Source organism: Dasypus novemcinctus, chromosome 13 (genome assembly GCF_030445035.2).
Source record: "Dasypus novemcinctus isolate mDasNov1 chromosome 13, mDasNov1.1.hap2, whole genome shotgun sequence".
Classification (NCBI taxonomy): Eukaryota; Metazoa; Chordata; class Mammalia; order Cingulata; family Dasypodidae; genus Dasypus; species Dasypus novemcinctus.
Genome location: NC_080685.1, coordinates 49,620,926 through 49,640,971, shown reverse-complemented (window position 1 = coordinate 49,640,971; position 20,046 = coordinate 49,620,926). Strand labels below are relative to the sequence as shown.

The following is a 20,046-nucleotide window of genomic DNA, read 5'->3' as shown; positions in this document are numbered from 1 at the left end:
GCGGTTTCATCTTGCCAGCCAGTTCCCAACTCTGATGGATTAGTGTTTGTCTGGAGTAGTTTGTTGAGAAGGATTCTGAGGCACACCAGGGGAAAGGTATCTTGATTAGCAGCGTCTTCAGTGGGCCTGAGAGGGGAAAGTTACGGCATGGGCATAAGGCTTCTGCCATCATTCTGGAAAATATATGGTTTGAATCTTGGGCACAGATGTATTCTTTAATTTAGTCCTCTTTAGGAGGATCTGTATGCATTGGTCACTTTCAAGGCACACAGTTCTTTATATGTGCCTCACTGGCCCATGCTGAGAGTGTTGTGACAGAACCAGAGCCTTGGCCACTTTGGAGCTTTGCTCATTGTGTTAGAAAATAATTACTAACTTGGGTAAAAAAAAACCGAAACAACTTTATTCCAGTTCTACAGCCCTTTTATACGTGGAGGTGCGTTGTATCTTTCTCTTTACCCTACATGGGCTCTCAAGTCAGGATATATGATGCATTTCTCCTTTTCACTATTCCTGATAGCTTTCTTCTAGGCAATTTAAAGCCCATGGGAAATATTCTCTCCCCCAGAAGGAGGGGGAAAGTAGGAGCTAAGGGGATAGTTGTTGCAAATGCTTCCCTGGCTGAACCATGGAGCTCACAGAATGCTTTCCCTGCCTTGCTTGGGGTTTTGATGGCCCCAAATAAGGGCCTCTGTGATCCTCTAGGGCCCAGGCCCCGCAAAGATGGGCCTTACAGTCCCCTCCACTCATTTCTCCTCCTGCCCCTCTCTGATTCAGGCTCTAGCCCTGCTGAGATTTGAGACTATTACTTATCTTTTGCTCAGGGAAAGAGAAAAATCTCCAAATCCATATTCTTTACTTTGGATTATTCTTGGCATGGGCTGGAATTGCCTGGACAGCAGGGGCTGGAGTATGGAACTCATCCTGCGCTGAGCTGTGAGCCACTAATGCAGAAAGGGCAGGGCTAGAAAGAAGCAGGTAAAAGTGGTTTGGTCTAACAGGCAGGCACGGAACTCCAGTTTTGCTTTTACACTCTTGTCTCATGCACTGCAGTCTCTGACCTTGCCTCAGACACCCTGCTTCTGGTCTGGCTCACCTTGTCCTGGGCTGTCCTGTCCTGTCCCAGTCACTCTGTCCGCTTCCACCCTTTGTGGGCATCTTTGGAAACATTTCTCTTGGCTCAGTTTAAGGTTTGTAAGGCATCTGATGCACCTTCTACCCAAGCTCAATTCCAGGACCCCTGTTCAGGGGACATTTCAAGCCTCTTCCCTTGTAGAATAAATACATATATCTTTTTGCACTGGTCAAACCATTTTCCGATAGACAAACAATGAAAAAACTGTTGAAACTCCACTTACAGTGAATCTCCAGAGCCCCCCAAGGTCCTCACTTCTTTCGAAGCAGGTGGGCTCCAATCCTTCCTCCAGGCAGCACTTGATGGAGGCCAGGCCACTGACCCCAGCTCCCACAATCGCGACTCGCTTGGCCATGTTCTCCTATGCTGGGAAAATGAAGGGGAGCTTTTTATTCACAAGTGAAAGCCCCACCCACTCCTTGGAGGCTCTAGCAAACCAGGAAAAAGAATTTGGAAGATTAAAAGATTTGCTCAGTTTGAATCCTCTGTAGCTGGTGCCAAATGCTCAGGTCACTGGTTTAACCCCCATTCTTTGTACGTTTCCACCCCTCACTTGGAGCTGGTGCCAAATGTTAGTACAGTTGTTGATAATACACAAAAATGAAGCTCAGATTAGAGGGGTGACATTACCCAAGGTAATGGAAAACCGTCCCTCCTTGGTCAATCTGATGCTGATTCACCTCCATGGAACATGGCACAGTCACTATAGGCACAGGTTGGCAGATCACTTGGCACAACTGTTGTAACAGCTTGTAAGAATACTGAGAAACAGTACACTACATTGGTTAAGCAATCAGGCTGTGGGTCCAGGCTGCCTGGTTAAAGTCCAGCTCTGTCAGTCACTACTGTGAGGTGTTATTTAACCCCTTGGTGCATCCAGACATATTGTAGCTTCCTCACAGTGTTTTGTGACAAGTAAAGGAATTAACACATGCAAACCAGCAAAGTGCTTTTGAATAGTTCCTGGCACATAGTAAATGTTCACTACATGTAAGCTACTGTAATTCTAAAAACATTTTTCAAAACTGGTCTCTGCCTTTCACATCAGTGAGTTTCTCTTCTGTTCCTTCCTAGAGCATTCCTGGTCTGCCTAGATATTTAGCTCTAAATCATGAGGGTGTTTCCTGATCTGGTTTTGTGATAGTTTCCCCCATTCCAAGATTGTACATTTATAAAGCACTAGGGTTATGGCTTTGTGATCATAGTAGATGCCAGAAATGCCCACCACTACCCACCTTTCCCCTCAAACATAGTCTCACTAAACATTTACTGTTTCTTTGTTTCACAGCTGGATATGCATTTTTTACTTTTTAGGATTGGGAGCTTGAGAGAACTGGCTAACTAATATATAAGCAGCTCAGCTCGAGGGGCTTCATGTTTTTTGTTTATGACTGTGTCCCCTGTGTCTAGGACAGCACTTGAATCATAATATAATAGATGCTCAATAAATACTCTGAATGAAGGGAAAGGCTCACTTTTTTTTTTTGCTTATATCCTCTCTGTCATATGGACTGGTTCTTCTCTTTTCCCCAGACTACTGGATACAATTTAGTAGGGAAGGGCTAGAAGATTCCCTTTCGGGGAAGTCATGCTCTAGACCCTGATGGACATTTTAGAAGTCCTAGCCTTATATAATTGCCCCTTTCCTGGGTTCTAGAGGAGTTGAGTTACCTACATTTAGAGGCAGCTGATGTGATAAAATAAATGTGGGTATCAGAACCAGACACATCGGTTTTGGAATCTTACTCTATCACTGACTAGTTTAGTGACAGAGGAAAATTGCTTACCCTCTTCAGGCCTCAGTTTCCTCATTTGTTAGCTGGGATATTAGTGGTATTCACTTTTTGTGGCACATAGTAGGCATTCAATAAAGAATAGCCTCTTTTATGGGAAAAATTACTATAGGCAATAAGAGAGAGGATTGTGCATATCAGTATATTTGCAGCTGCACCCAGAAGCATGTTGGCTCCGTTAAGACAGCAGGTCTGATCATAGCAAGACCTTACTCATACATTCAACAAGAAATCAGGAAACAAAGCAGGTCCCGTTTGTAAGGGAGAGTGAGGAGCCATTTCCTATAGCTAGATTGAGAAAGAGGGTGGGGTGATGTCCCAGAATGACCACATTCAATCTAGTGCGGAGGTCAGCAGGGGGATTGTTTTAGTGTTTTTCTTGCTTTACTTGCTGGGATGGTGTTCCAGGGCAAAAGGGATGGATTCCTGGTGTAGAAGGGACCAGCGTTGTATATGTCCTTGCCTAGGATGGTGTGTATATAGGTACATATCGCTGATTGAAAAAAAAAAAACAACTGTTGTTGGTTCAGTAAGAAAGAATGCACACACTCCAATTGTGTGCCCTGTTGGAGAGAAGCCCAGCCAGGAACCATGCTCAATGAAGAGTTAACTCAGGAGGCCTTGAGCAAGGAAGTGAATTGTCCTGGGCTCACTTTGCAAAAGAGGATATCAGTATTGACTCTGTGTTGACTCTTACTCTAAGGGCCTGACACAGTATTACAAACTTCTGCCTTTAAATATTTGAAGAGTCATATAGAGAAGGATTCGACCTGTGACAAGTGGTGGAATCAAAGAACTTGCAAGGAGGCAAATTTTAGCTCAGTATAAGCACTTTTCAGCATCTCGAGCTCTGAAATTAGCTTTGTTTAGGCAGAGCCTAGATGGCTAATTATTAGAGATACTGTAAGTGGGAGATTAATAGACCAGGTAGAGTATAGAATTAAATGACCTCTAGATCTTGTCAACTCTGAGATTCCGTAATTCATTCTGATAAATTTAGGCATCAGACACTTATTGAACCAATCCCTAGTGCAAAAGATGAGTAAGGCATGATGCCTTCTGTAGAGGAGCTCTCAGTCTGTTATAAAAGTCAGGCTTGAAAAGAAATAATTACAATATTCTAGGTAGAGTGCCAAGATAGAGGTCTCTACAAATTGTAACAAAAGATGAGGGAAGTAGGTACTGAGAGTTCTGACTTTGGGGGGTGGTAGGAAAGCAACACAGGGAAAATATTATTTGCTCCAGGCTTTGAAGAATGAATAATATTTCAACTAGTAGAGACTGGGAGGAAGTGTGTGCTTCAGAGAGAGGGAGCGGGGAGAGTAAGGGCTGGAGATGGTCTGCAGAACATCTGTAACTGCTTGACTTCACAGTGAGCTTGGCATTCTCTTTATGGCTAGAGGAACTACAGTGCATAGTTCATACAGGGAACTGCATTATTTTATTGATTAATTGATCATATATATTAGTGTTCTCTCTACATAAAGGTATATATTCCCTCAAAGCAGGATTTTTTTTTTTTGTCTCTGAATTTCTTACAGCTCTTAGCATCAGGCTTGGCCTGCAGTAGAAATTTGAATCCTCGTACATTGCTGATGAGAATGCACAATGGTGCAGCCACTGTAAAAAACAGTCTGGCATTTTCTCATGAAGTTAAACATAGAACTGGCAATACCATTTCTAGCTATATACCCCAAAGAATTGAATACAGGAACTTGAACAGTACTTGGTTCATAGCAGCATTATTCACAATGGTCAAAAGGTGGAAACAACCCAAGCAACCATCAGTGGATGAATAGATAAACAAAATTATATATATATGCAATGGAATATTACTCAGTTATAAAGAGGAATGAAGTTCTGAGACATGCTACAATATGGATGAACCCTAAAATTTTTATGTTGAGTGAAGTAAACCAGATATAAAAGACAAATCTTGTAAGATTCCATTCATATGAAATACCTGGAATAAGCAAATTCACAGAGATTACAATAGATTAGCATACCAGGGGATGAGTATTTATTGCTTAATAGGTATAGAGTTTACTGTTTGGGATCATGAAAAACCCTTGATAAATAGATGGTGGTGAAGGGAATACAACGTTGTGAATGTAATTAAAATACCATTGAAGTGTATACTTAAAATGGCTAAAGTGGGAAATTTTGTGTTGAATATATGATACTACAGTTAAAATAATGTTAAAAAATAATTGAGCTGGGAAGCAAATGTGGCTCAACTGATAGAGCATCTGTCTACGATATGGAGGGTCCAGGGTTCAATCCCCAGGGCCTTCTGACCTGTGTGGTTAGCAGGCCCACGCTCAGTGCTGCTACCACGTGCAAGGAGTGCCGTGCCATGCAGGGGCGTGCCTGCATAGAGGTCCCCCACACTCAAGGAGTGTGCCCTGTAAGGAAAGCCACCCATGTGAGAAAAGTGCAGCCCACCCAGAAGTGGCGCTGCACACACAGAGAGTTGATGCAGCAAGATGACGTGACAAAAAAGAGATGCAGTTTCCCAGTGCCACTGGATAATGCAAGTGGACACAGAAGAACACACAGTGAATGGACACAGCAGACAGTGGGGAAAGGGGAGAGGAATAAATAAAATAAATCTTTAAAAAAAAATAATAATTGAGCAACTATTTGCTCAGAACTAATATCCTGGGTCAGAGATTCCTTCCTCAAAAAATCTGCTCTTATCAAATGTGTAATAAATAGAAGTACTCTTCCCAGGCTACCACTGTATATGGGCCAAATGCAGGCAGCCTTCTCTGAGCAGTAAATCTCTCCTGAGATTTTCGTGGGACACTTGGAGGGATAATACAAGTTAGAGACCTGGGCTTGAAGTTCTTTATTGGCACATTACCAGTGGTGTAACTCTAGGTAAGTAATTTTATGTTTCTGTGTCTCAGTTTCCTCCTCCTAAAAGGGAACCAGATGATGAACTTCCCTCAGAGGTTTGTTAGAAGAATGAATCAAGTAATGTAAAGAAAGCATTTTGTGTAATACTTGGGACAAGCTAGGCCCATGTAAATGATTCTCCTATGACTATTTTCACATATTCAAAGTTTTTTTTTTTTAATCTGTTATTTTTCTGGATATCTGCCTTGATAATTTTGGGTGTTTTTATAGAGACAAACTTATAGAATACTTTGAATCAGAAATATTGTTGAAAACTTGGAATTTATATCTAAAGTTTTCTTCTAGAAAGTGAAGGAAGTGAATAGAGAAATATAAGAATGATGAGGGGAGTTGGACTCGGTCTAGTGGTTAGGGCATCCGCTACCACATGGGAGGTCCGCGATTCGAACCCCGGGCCTCCTTGACCCATGTGGAGCTGGCCCATGTGCAGTGCTGATGCGTGCAAGGAGTGCCCTGCCATGCAGGGGTGTCCCCCCGCGTAGGGGAGCCCCACGCACAAGGAGCGTGCCCCATAAGGAGAGCTGCCCAGCACGAAAAAACGTGTAGCCTGCCCAAGAATGGCGATGCCCACATGGAGAGCTGACACAACAAGATGATGCAACCAAAAGAAACACAGATTCCTGTGCCGCTGACAACAACAGAAGCGGATAAAGAAGAAAGACGCAGCAAATAGACACAGAGAACAGACAGCCAGGGTGGGGGGGGGAGGGGAGAGAAAGAAAGAAAGAAATCTTTAAAAAAAAAAAGAAGTGATGAGAGAATGGGAAAAAGGAAAAGAGAAAAGAAGAGCACAAAATAGGCTTCAAAGTCAGCCTGAAAGGTTTTACTTTTCTTCCTTTAGTTTATTTTTTCACTCAAATCTGCTTGGTTTATCACTGTAGTCTCATTTGTATTGTTCCTGAGCTTGGAAAAATGAACATGAGCACATAAGCATACAAATAAATGGTAAATGCAGCGTTCAGTCACTGAATAAATTTAATGCTTCCAACCACTAGTTCGAATTTTGATAATTATATGAAACCAAAGTGAATTTAAAAATGTAAAGAATTGCTTTTTAGAAAATGTTTTGGTATCTGTTCAAGTTTTTTTAATTAAAATTCATTTCTAATCAGCGATTCTGCTTGCTTTTCTGCAGAGAGATTGAAAACACAGTAGAAAATGTTATTAGAGTGAGCAGTAAACTAATGCCATTAATTATATTAGAGTGCTATATCACATGCTCATGTAAAATTAACATTTAAGATGTTATTGCTCCTTATGCAAATAGTCATTAAAAATATGACCATTGTTTTGCTGGAATTTTAAAAAAGTGTATATTATTATTTTAATGAAGGAAGCTGCCCAGATGAAGGAAATAAGTAATAAGGTTTAAGAAAGTAGTACTACATTAGTAAGGTAGGCTGGCTAAATTTACTAGCTGAAAGTGAATTTATAAAATGTAAAAAGTAAAATAACTTAAGTAACACAAATTGCTAATTGAGTTGGGAGATCACTGTTGCTTGCACCCAAGTTACCAATTTCTAGGCATTATTTAAAAATTTCCAGGAAAGCTCAGTGATATTTGAGGTCTGTAAACATCCTGCTAACAGTTAGCTTGAGGAAAATCAGAGTTTTAATATTAGATGTCATTGTGTTCCTTTTGATGATGTTATATCCTTGCAAAACTGGGTTTTTGGCAATTATGATAAAAAGCATGATCTGTATGAAAACCAAGGTGATGGAACAGGAATTGAAGGGGCAATATCCCATGTGATTCCAAGGTTTGAGAAGTTGTACAGTGCCTGCTCAACAGTCACATGCTTCCCATTAAGTAATTGTGATGATTTATGAAATAAAAATAGGATTTTTCTTTCAATTTATGTGTATTATTTTTTCAGATAGCTACAAAATTGTTAGAACATAAATATTTATTGACTTGTTTGGACCTGACTTCTTAATATGAGGAGTGATGGCTTGGGGCACCTGAAGGATTACTCACACAATAAGGGCTAGTTTAGGAACGTCTGGGCTAGAGTCTTGCCTTATGGACATTTTCATCTTGTCCCTGAGACCTTATCTGTTGGTGTTGGAATAATACAAAATATCCTGTATCAAAGCCCAGTGGTAAACATAGCAAATATTTCTTAACTGTTTCCAGTCTGTCACTTATCTATATATTTACTAGGAAGCCATCTTCATTGGTGTTGTTGGAATGATATCAAGTCTTTATTTATCCATTTTTCACCCCTCAACACATCCCTCTACCCATACTTATGCCTTTCTAGCACACGCAAATGTTTTAGAATACTGGTTGGCACAGACTGCACAATGATAACGTATCCTTAAGTGGGCCATGGCAGTTCAAGATTAATCAGTTAGTAGATCCAGCAGGATGGTAATGGGGTGAGGGTGCCCACTTAGCCTCTGAGAACAATTGAGCAGAAATGAGTGTGAGCAGAACCATCTGGGATGTCTGTCCTCCAGTAGCAGCTCCCCATCTCTCAAGACTAATCCTGACCACAACTGTCAGATAATGGAAATCCTGCCAGGCGGTCTGCATTGCTAGTTACAAATTCTAAGGAATATCAAGGATTGAGAGTCACTTTTTTCCATCTGTAAAACAGATATTGGATGGATACCTAGTTATCCTCAAAACCAGTTTTTTTTTAAACTTACTTTATATCCTTTGCTTTATTAAATCCTCTCAACATCTCCAAGAATTAAAAACATTACACTAAGAAGGACAAAAAAGAGACTTAGGCAAAGTCATCCTGTGATCTTGCAGCTAAATGCAATGTAAGATTATGTTTCTGGAGACTCGGTACCTGGTAAGCTGTCTACACCAAAGTGAAAAGCATTTAGAGGTAACAGCTCATTTGTCCCCATGACTAGTGACACATGAGCAACATACAGGTCATCCAGTCAGTAGGATCACCACCATCATTTGTCTTCAAGGTCATTAAAATCCCCATTATTTAGCTGGGAGAGGGACTAGCAAAAAAAGGACTGGCAATGATATAAAAATTAAAAACAAAAAAAAAAAGATATATGGACTGGAGCATGAAACAGTTTTAAAAACAGAAAATAGGACTATTTACTAGCCTACCAATTAGTCAGATTCCAAAGGGATTTTGCCTTTTTCTCCCCATTAGTACCAAACACCAAAATTTGATAGACAAATCCCAAAACTATTGTCTATGTTTGTACTTTTGGGCAGGGAACGGATTTATAACTCCTGAGGGTCAATACAGAGGGATTGGTATCGGGGGAGGTGGCTCTCCCTGATACACAATAACAAAATAGGAAGAATTTGGGCCCCACCTTCCTCATCTCAAGGAATTGGAGATTATATCTATTTACTTTATGTACTTGTAATTCCTTGTGCTGATGACTCTGCCACGTTTAGGACTCTGGAGCCAGCAGAAATCAAAATGACTTAGCGTGAGCCAGTTCCCAGCCCACAGGATGAACCTGCGCTGAGAGATAAGGAATGTTACGTAGAGTTAGGAACCTAAGGTTAAATGCCATTTTTATTTTAACTTGTCTATTAACTACAACAGTGAAATGCTAGGAGAAAGGCTCTTTGGTGCTATGCGCTTTAAACTCACTCTTCTGTTAGCAAAATGTAAATTAATTTAGAGAATCATAATACCATCCTCATTATTCATCAGTTTTGCTCTTCAGCAGGGATGGAATAAGACAATCATGTCAACAGCTTATACAGCATGGGTTCACTTTTAAGGGTTTTGATCCATTCCACATCTGGAGAAAATTATTTTCTAAATCATATATGTGGTGGTTTGAGACTGTGCACCCCAGAAAATTATGTTCTTAAATTAATCCATTCTTGTGGGTGTGAACCTATTGTAGGTGGGACCCTTTAATTATTAGATCACTTCAGTTACTGGCTTTTTGATTGGATTACTTTAGTAAGGCATAACCCAGGGTGAGTCTTTTTTATTTTTTTAAACACTTTGTCAGTTTTTTTAACCTTCCTATATATTTGTGCATACAATAGTACAAACGCTATCACACAACAATTCAGGGAGCTTTACTTTCAAGAATAGTGCATGCAGTTACAAATGAGAGATAGAAACACTGTTTTAAAGACCTAACAATACAAACACCATGTAAATAACCGCTGGAATTTCATATGGATAAATAAAGTAAAAATTGCATTACTTTGTTGAAGAAAATGAAAAAGCAGGTTTGTTTTTGTTGTTGGTTTTCATCAGTACATTAAAATTAGATTAATACCAAAGAACTTCCTTGTAATTTGTCAGAGGTCTCATTATATTGTGCAAAAGGGTTCAAATAAAAGGATTAAAAGTGGAGCATGGTTTATCCCAGTATTCAAGGAGGGTGGTTTATTCAGGTATTCATTCTGGCTTCTCAAGAGTCTAGGTCCACTTCAGTAAAGGTCCTGGAAATAAATTAGGTAAGTTAAAGAAACAAAGTAATACACAATTTTGGAACCATTTCTGGAGGAATGTTAACTGCTCGCATTCTCCAGAACTAGGTATTTGGCAAACTGTGAAGATTAACATAAAAATATATCAGATTGGAAAAAGCTGCCCATTTTCCTAAGAGAAAACAAACTTCATTTACAAATAACCCAAATTTTTCACTAACTATATAGGAACACCACATCACTAACAAGCATTTAGACCACCAACTTTGTTTTGGCCCTATTACAATTCTTGAGAGGTTCTCTCAGTTTATATTTGTTCTAATATTGCCGAAGTAAACCTAGCCTTTCATAAACCTAGAGCAGAGTAGGACTTAATCCTCTTACTGGAGTCCTTTATGAATGGGATGAATATACAGAGAAAAAAATGGGTGCAGAGATAGAAACCTCTGGAAACAGAGGGTTCGGAAGCTAGAAGCTGAAATCAGTGGAATTGGACAGAGAAACTGGAGGAAGCCAGAAGCAGCTGGTTGTTGGGGAGAGATCTTTGCCTCTTGCCTTTAGTCAGACATTTTTCTCAGCTTCGAAATTGTACACTTGCAAGTTAATAAATCCCTATTGTAAAAGCCAACAGTTTCTGGTATATTGCCCTGGCAGTCTTTAGCAAACAAAAACAATATATCACCACATTATTAAATTCAATTTATTAAGGCTTTTTAAATGCAGGCTATTTTCCAAGCACTTGAAAAGGGTGGCCTTTACATGAAAAGGGTGTGGCCTTTAGGGTCATAAGTACTGGGTTCAAATGTTGTTTTCACCACTCAGTAGCAGAGTAATTTTGGACAAATTGTATCACTTTTTTCAGCTTCAGTTTCCTCACTTTAAGCACAGTGATACTGGCCTGAGAGGCTTGTGGTGAGGATTAGATGAGATACTCTTTGTAAAGTGGTCTTGTACATAGTCAATACTCTAATTGACCGTGGCGATGATGATGATGGTGATAGTAATAATGATGATGCTATCATTTCCAGATAGTCTCTTGATTATTGATTCATAATATTGAAATGACTCCCATAGGCACAGAGAGCAAACTCCAGGAGAGGTTGATAAGACCGGAGCAGTGGAAGGGTTTGGAAGAATACATCTTTTTTCCTGATGTTCCATCTGGTCAGTATCTGATGGAGCCACACCCTTGGCTCTGCATCTGGAAGGCCTTGTGTATCACTTAGCATGTTGCCTGTTTTTCAGGCTCATCCCTTGCCCTGTTTCCTGTTATTAAATACTTGACAGGGAGACAGCATTGTTGAGTTCAGTTTCCTTCATGTACTATGAAAATGATAATATTTGGATGATGTTGAAGCTTAGTTTTTACCCAGAAAATAAACCTTCGTGACTATATTATAGTTCAGTGTGTTTTTTTTTCTTGTTTTGTTTTATTTATTTTGTTTTATTTATCAATGTGTGTGTTTTTTTTTAAGATTTATTTTATTTATTTCTTCCCATCCCCTTGGTGTTTGCACTTGCTGTGCCTGTTGTCTTTTTTGTTTTTTTTAGGAAGCACCGGGAACTGAATCCAGGACCTCTGATGTGGGTGCCTAATCCTTGAGCCACCTCCATTCCCTGCTTTGTTGTATCTCTCATTACATTTTTTTCTTCTTGTGTTTCTTGTTGCATCATCTTGTTCTGTCAGTTCACCATGCCTGCTTGTTGCCCCAGCTCGTTGTCTTTAGGAGGCACCAGGAACCAAACCACGTACCTCCCATGCAGTAGGCAGGAGCCCAGTCACTTGAGCCACATCTGCCTCCCTATCAATATGTTTTTGATTTTTTAAAAATAGATTTATTTATTTATTTATTTAATTTATTTCTCCCCATCCCCTCATTGTTTGCACTTGCTATGTGCTGTGCCTTTAGGAGGCATCAGAACTGAACCCAGAACCTCTAGTGTGGGAGAGAGGTGCCTAATCGCTTGAGCTTCCTCCGCTCTCTGCTTTGTTGTGTCTCTCATTATGTTTTTCTTCTTGTATCTCTTGTTGCATCATCTTGTTGTGTCAGCTTGCCACACCTACTCATCACACCAGCTTGCTGTCTTCTTTTTTTTTTTTTTAAGGATTTATTTTTTATCTATTTCTCTTCCCTACCCCCACCCCCCACCCTGCCGTTGTCTGCTCTCTGTGTCCATTCGCTGTGTGTTCTTCTGTGTCACTTGTATTCTTGTCAGTAACACTGGGAATCTGTCTCTCTTTTTTGTTGCATCATCTTGCTGCGTCAGCTCTCTATGTGTGTGGTGCCACTTCTGAGCAGGCTGTGCTTTTTTTGCGTGGGGCTGCTCTCCTTACAGGGTGCACTTCTTGCGCGTGGGGCTGCCCTACACACTCCTTGCATGCATTAGCACTGCACGTGGGCCAGCTCACCACACGGGGACCTCCCATGTGGTTGGTGGATGCTCTATCATTTGAACCAATTCCACTTCCCTTGCTGTCTTCTTTAGGAGACACCTGGAACCGAACCATGGAACTCCCGTGTGACAGGCTAGGGAGCTCAGTTGCCTGAGTCACATCCACGTCCCTCAGTGTGTTTTTAAAAGCCAAAGTGTGTTTGATGATATGTCAGGAACACTTTGAGAGGCAGGGCCACAATTAATGTCCCAAATGCTTAGGCACTTACATGATGTCTATATGGTGCAAACCAAGGAGGTCCCTGGGCCTTACCAGGCATGCTGCTAACAAAAATGGAAATAAAGAACTTTGAAGTGTTGGTTGAGTATAAATGTGAACACTTGATTATATCATCTCACTTTCCATAATTACTAAAAGACTTGTGGTAATTAAAAATGAGAAGCCTGGCCTTAAGTGGCATTTTCATTTTCTATTTTTACAGCTTATTCTCAATAAGTTGTATTTTAGGCCAAGGGATGGGGAAGTGTTTCCAGGACCTTTATTAATGTGGACCTAGCCTCTGAGAAGCCAGATTGGTAGGCAATAGTACCCTTTAGGAATTATTTTGGACTTTCTACATATGTTAGGATGTTACTTCCTCACCCTCTAGTGGTTGGCTGGGGCCATGTGACTAGATCTGGTCAACAAACTGAGTCACATAACATGCATCATTTTCAGACCAGAGCATTTAATAGCTAGTGTGAGACCCTGCAGAACTTTCTCTTCCTCCAGCATGGTGACCAGCAGCTTTCACTGTGGCTGTTCCATTAGCTTGGATACCTGAGTGACCCTGGTGAGCAAAGCCTACTCCTAATGGATGCATAGCATGAAAGAAAAATAATCCTTGTTATTTTAAGCTGTAGGGAATTGGGAGTTATTAATGCATCATACCTAGCCTTTCCTGATTGATGTAAAAGAGGGATGTTTTTTGACTCCTTCATTGTATTTTTAAATCTTCTGGCATCTCATCTCCCTTCCTTTTCCATACTCAGAATCATTGAATTGTAGAGATGAAAGAGAGCATAGAATTTACTTACTTCTAATACTAGTCTTAAACTGGACTGGCCCAGGGTAATTTTTTCTTTCTCTTTGATAAAAAACAACCACAACTCCCTGTGTTTCAATTCTCCCCCCCCCCCAAAAATATCAGTTGTCTCCCTGTCCTCACAGGTGTTTTGCAGATGCCTTACTCCTAGTGTTCTTTTTCTTTTTCTTTTTTTAAAAGATTTATTTTTTATTGATTTCTCTCCCCTTTCCTGCTCCCCCCCCCCCCAGTTGTCTACTCTCTGTGTCCATTTGCTATGTGTTCTTCTGTGTCTGCTTGCACTTTTTGTCAGTGGCGCCGGGAATCTGTGTCTCTTTTTGTTGCATCAGCTTTCCATGTGTGCGACGCCACTCCTGGGCAGGCTGCTCTTTTTTCGCATGGGGTGGCTCTCCTTATGGGGTGCACTCCTTGCGCGTGGGGTTCCCCTACGTGGGGGACACCTCTGCAGGGCAGGGCACTCTTGCGTGCATCAGCACTGTGTGTGGGCCAGCTCACCACAAGGGTCAGGAGGCCCTGGGTTTGAACCCTGGACCTCTCATATGGTAGGTGATGCTCTGTCAGTTGAGCCAAATCCGCTTCCCCTAGTGTTCTTCTTAAAATGTACATGTACCCAAGGGGTGAGGGGATTTTTCCTTAAGTTCTTACACAATGAGGTTGTTGTTCCTCCTCTTGTGAGGATACAACTGCAGAATGATAACTGAAAGGGGAGTTGGATGAAGCACTATTCCTATTGGAGGCCATTGCCTGAAATGGGTCTTTTTATCTGCCAGCAGTGGTGATTCAGTGACTCACACCTCTGTCTCTAAGGACTGGTGTAAATGGCAGCCACCTTCTTTATTTAAGACATCTTCTTAAATGTCTTCATAGCGTGATCAGAATTTTGTGGGGATGTCTGCAACAGTGAGTTATAGCATTCTATCCTGTGTCTGCCCAAGGAGTTTTATAATCGGTAGGAAATGCCTTCATGGTGACATAATTAGAATAGGGAGGTATACTGGGGTAAAAAAGAAAGGACATTGGCAAAGAATCAGAGTTCCTTAGCATTCTTATCTGTAGAGTTGTATAATTATTCTCACTTTATTTGATTCATACCAAGGTTGTGTGGGGATTAGGTGAGACAGTATTTGTGGAAGTGCTTTGTCAGTGCTACAGGTATGAGCTCTGTGAGAGGAGATTCTTGTCACTTGTATTTACGCCCTTCTGTATCTAGAATAATGCTGGGACATGGTAAGTGTTTGCTAAATATTTGTAGAATAAATATCAAAAGAACAAAGTAGGGGAGCAGATGTGGCTCAAACAGTTGAGTGTCTGCCTCCCACATGTAAGGTCCCAGGTTCAGTTCCCGGTGCCTTCTGAGAAAACAAAGACAGACCACAAACAAAGCAAATGATAAAACCAACTCAGGGAAGTGATTGTTGCTCAGTGGTTGAGCATTGATTTCCCACACATGAGGTCCCCCATTCAATCCTTGGCCCTTGATACTTAAGTAATCTTATATGGAGAAAGAATAATATTCAGAGCCTCATATCCATCATTACTTCAGATTCAAATGGTAACTACTTACTGTGTGATATTCTTTTAGATTCTGGAACTTCTTCCTAATATTGAGGAACCCTCCAAATGATGAGCCCTTCTGAACTTTGGAGCCCCAAGTCTGGGAAATCCACCTTTACTGCATTCATTTCTATTTAGTGCTCAGGCAGGTGACTCAGGCTTGGTCATTTTGATGTTCCCAGTTGGAATTTAAAAAGAAATTCCTGAGAGGGAATTACAATTTTGATAAGTGATGCAAAGATGAAGGGGCAGTAAGACTAGCTCTTGGTAGCATGTAGCAGTGGTAACGGTCACTAGAAGGGGCAACAGGGTACAGTGACAACTGTGTTCGTTCATGGGTGGTGATGTGTACAAGCAGTGGGATATCCGGGACAGATTGTTTTTGTTGTCCACAACCCTCCTGGTTCCCACCTTTCTCCCAAGCCTGCACCTCCAGCCTCCCATCCAAGATCAGCCTTATCCTCCAAGAATCCCCTATTGAGATAGCAGAATTGACTTCTGTTATTTGCAATACAGAACCCTGTCTAATATAGCTCTAATGTACATCTTGTCAGTCCATTGCTCATTTTTGGGTGTATTGTTCTTTTGTGTTTGCTGTTATTGGGGGATTATAAGAGCTAATTAGGTTTTTGTTTTTGTTTTTGTAGAAGCTCTGTATCTCACTAAAAGTTCATTTTTTGAAGGACACAAATTTATGTCTAGTTAACATACCTTGCAAATACTATACATTTAGTAAATAACCCCTGGATACAGAAACAAATGAATGTAGAAATGGCTGGTGAATACAAAACAGAATCAATTAAATTATCTAAACTGCAAGGGTTTTCACGCATTTTTTTTCCTAATCATTTTGGTATCCCAGGAATAGCACAGTGGTTGGCATATAATAGGTGCTTAATAACAGATTTAATGAATGAATAAACTGCAGGTCATATCCCCTTGCTTAAGAGGGATACCCAGATGTTATAAGTCTTGTAGGAGTAAGAACTCCAAGCTGGTGTTCTATGAAATACAGAGACCTTTTAAGAGACCTTTCTAGCAGGCAACCTGAGAACCTGAGAACTCAGCATGGAGCTTAGCTCCTTCTCTATTCCATGAAAAATTCTATCTCCACTAAATATTGGGGGAATTAGTAACTTTGCTGAATATTTGAAGGGTTACAGGGAGTGGTCACATTGCACTCTACACAGCATTCTGCTATCCACTGGTTCTCCTCTCCTTTTCTGTTCTTAGTTTCCTTCCTTCCTCTCTCAAATAACTTGAAAGTCTTTCCCTTTTCTCCTGAAGAACCCATTCTGCCCAAACCCGGGTCCCTCAAAGTCTCCTTCTTTCCCCAGGCACTTGTGAGATTATTTTCCCTAACAAATGCAGTTCCCATTTTTATTCAGATTCCTTAATATCTGAAGTAATAGAATGTTTATTAATACAAACATTGATATAATGTTACCTTGCCTTATTAGACACAAAACATTAAAATCATTTTTTAATCTTCTTTGACAACTTGTAGTTCATCAACTCTTTAATGTCCTTGGGCACCAGTTTCTACTTTTCATATATAAGAAGGGAATGAAATTAACATGATATTCTATCTGGAATATAAGATAGACAGTGCAGCATACAGAGATAATACATAATATTTTTACATGGATTTACTGTGTGTATGCCATCATTTAGTACAGGCTTCAGAGTTAGAGTAAAATCCGGCTGGCCGCACTCAGAAGTCACATGATTTGAGAAAGTCATTAAACTATTCTGAACCTGAGTTTTCAGAGGTGTAAAATGGATTGTCAGGAATAAATATAATTCAACAAAACTGAATTATTTAAAGCATTCAGAACATAATCAATGGTCAGTAAATGGTGGCTTTTACTATTTTATCCAGATTACTTAGTTTGCTAAAACTTGAAATATCTGAATATAAAGAGCAACTGATGCTCTTACACAGTCACGTTCTGCTGTCGAGGAGCTGAAAGTATAGAATTCTGTAACAATACAACTCTTTATTAGTTATAATTAAGATCTTCCAGGATATATAGCATATATAGGCATTTTGGTATAAAAATACAACTTCTAGATACACAATTTTCATCCACAAGAGTAAAGCGGCCAAGCCTTACAATGGTTTATTTGGGCTTGGCAGTGGAAGGAATGCTCGCTGGTATTGTGACCTGGGCAGTACTTCAACTTCCCTGGGCCTCTGTTTTCTCATCTGAGAGAAGCCTCTTTGGTTCTTTCCATTCCTAAAATGACCCAATGACTTGTGGTGATCCGTTGGCTCCAAAGTATAATTTGTAGTTTTGCATCATCCTGAAGAGTGCCAAGTATACTATTCTGTCTTTTTCAGAAGCTGGATTTGTTGGCCTCTGGGCAGAAAATTGCCTTGTCATTAGTGCCAGTGAACATGATGTAAATGGCATTCTGTTTAACTATCATTAAAAAATTGATGTGGTTCTGTCATCAGGAAACTTACAGTCTAGTAGAGGAATTATATTAGACTCATATAATATTAGATTGGATGGCTTTTAGAAATCATATGGGAAATGGACTTTGGCCCAGTGGTTAGGGCGTCCGTCTACCATATGGGAGGTCCGCGGTTCAAACCCCGGGCCTCCTTGACCCGTGTGGAGCTGGCCATGCACAGCGCTGATGCGCGCAAGGAGTGCCGTGCCACGCAGGGGTGTCCCCCGCGTGGGGGAGCCCCACGCGCAAGGAGTGCGCCCGTGAGGAAAGCCGACTTCCCGTGCCGCTGACGACAACAGAAGCGGACAAAGAAACAAGACACAGCAAATAGACACCAAGAACAGACTACCAGGGGAGGGGGAAATTAAATAAATAAATAAATCTTAAAAAAAAAAAAAAAAAGAAATCATATGACCCCCTCTTGTATTATCAAATGAGAAATCCCAGAAAGCTGAGGTGACTTCTCTAGAGACTCTAAAAGTAACTTAATAGGAAAAGGCAAAATTGCAGAGTTAAAACAAACATATATTGCAAAGTTAAAAGAAGTGGTTTGGTAATTCAGAGGCAGAGGGGATGTATTTTGGCTGGAAAGTTTGAGAAAGGCTTAATGGAGAATAACATTTGACTTAGGCCTTGCAGGAAGGAGAGAATCTCAACTATTAGAGGTGGGGAGGCAGTAGTGGAATAGTGTATGGCAAAACCATGGGTCTTTCTGTAATAATGAGTCATGTGGTTTGGCTGGATGGCAGTTGTGGTTGGCATAATAGTGGGAGGTAAGGTTGGAAAGATAGGTTGGAGCCAGAGTATAGAGAGCCTTGAATGACAAAGGAAGTGAAGCAACATGATTAACCAAGTAAATTAACCAAAAAAAGAAAAAAGAAAAAAAACCCATAATAATTCAATCAATTAAAAAAATACAAAAATAATGTTATGAAGCCATGGCAGCCATGAAAATTCTCTTCACAGATCTCTAACTACAGGGAGCATAATTGACCAACAGCCTTAGTTGCTGGGATTGAGATATTTTGCTGTCCTTGTACTAAGGCCATTTTCCCCAAAAGCTGCTTCCCTCAAAGACTCAATATGGCAGAAAGACTTGGGATTCCTCTCATGACCAGTTTTGGCTTGAGGACTCCCCACTGGACTATCTGAATCTTCCTCAGACTGCACACTCCGCTTGGATGCTTCTACCTAACTTTTCTTCCCTTTCACCTTTACTCAGAGTCAGACTTGCATTGTGGTCTGCAGACTTGCCCAGCCTTTTCCTGTCCCCTGTCTGTTTTCCCTCACGTAGGCATTTTCTCCCCATGATATCCTTGTATGTTTAACCCCGTCTTGGCATCTGCCTCTTAGAGGACCCAGATTAAGTAGAATCCCATTTTCAGGAGTCTCTTTCTTAGCCTCAATAATGCATACCCTTGGACATCAGGCAGACTGCCCAATAAGTAAGATCTGCTCTGTGTAAACACATTGTCTCCTTTTGGGAAACAGACAAAAGCTCTGCCATGGGGACTGTCAGTTGGTAGCAGCACCTTCTAGAATGAAAGGCTGGTTATAAGTCAAAATCTTTCTTCATTATAATGTGGATGCTGGATTCTTCCTTGGATATGTTTTAAAAATCTTTATTATTTGAAATTTCTTCTTTATAAATTATATTTTTATTTAATTTTTAAAATATATTTTTAAAGAGTTATTTATTCCCTGCCTACCATTGTCTGCTTGTTGTGTTCTCTCTGTGTCTGCTTGTCTTCCTTTTTTTTAGGAGGCACCAGGAACTGAACCCAGGACCTCCCATGTGCAAGGGAAGCCCTCAATCACTTGAACCACATTCCCTCTCTGGTTGTTGCGTCTTTCATTGTGTTTCCTTGCTGTGTCTCTTTAGTGTATCGGCTTACCACACTGGCCTGTCACGTCAGCTCGCTGTCTTGCTAGTCCTCTCTCAGGGGAACCAGGAACTGAACCTGGTACCTCCCATGTGGTAGGTGGGTACCCTACTGCTTGAGCCACATCTTCTTCCCTATTATTTGAAATTACGGTTTCTAATTTTGTTGCATATCAAGGTCCTCATATGTTAGTTTGAAAATATTTTTTTTCCTTATAAAGAAGAAAAAATGCATTATATTTGGCTTTTGATAGAGAAAATTAAGGAGCTGTAATACGGAAAAGGACAATTAAATTGAAAGGTAAATTAAGGGGAATATCACAAGGAAAGATTTTTGGTGGAGAGTGGTAACTAGATAATCATCCTTTGCGGGAGAATAACAAACATTGTAAACTGCTCCAAGAGGCACCATGGCTGAATCAAAGGAGGAC

General features: G+C 40.5%; 1 protein-coding gene across 2 annotated transcripts in view; it reads right to left on the bottom strand.

The window, feature by feature from the left end:
• Window positions 1–1,890, bottom strand: part of FMO1 (flavin containing dimethylaniline monoxygenase 1) — a 31,647-nt gene extending 29,757 nt beyond the window's left edge. The window contains exons 1-2 of one of the 2 annotated variants that reach the window (XM_071207572.1): window positions 1,766–1,890; window positions 1,359–1,501 (exon numbers count right to left, since the gene is read on the bottom strand). In XM_071207572.1, coding sequence (XP_071063673.1) covers window positions 1,359–1,490 — 132 coding nt within the window. In that variant the 5' untranslated portion in view covers window positions 1,491–1,501; window positions 1,766–1,890. The remainder of the gene's footprint in view (window positions 1–1,358; window positions 1,502–1,765) is intronic. The other variant, XM_004454719.5, reaches the window with a different exon arrangement.
• Window positions 1,891–20,046: the final 18,156 nt, after the last annotated feature.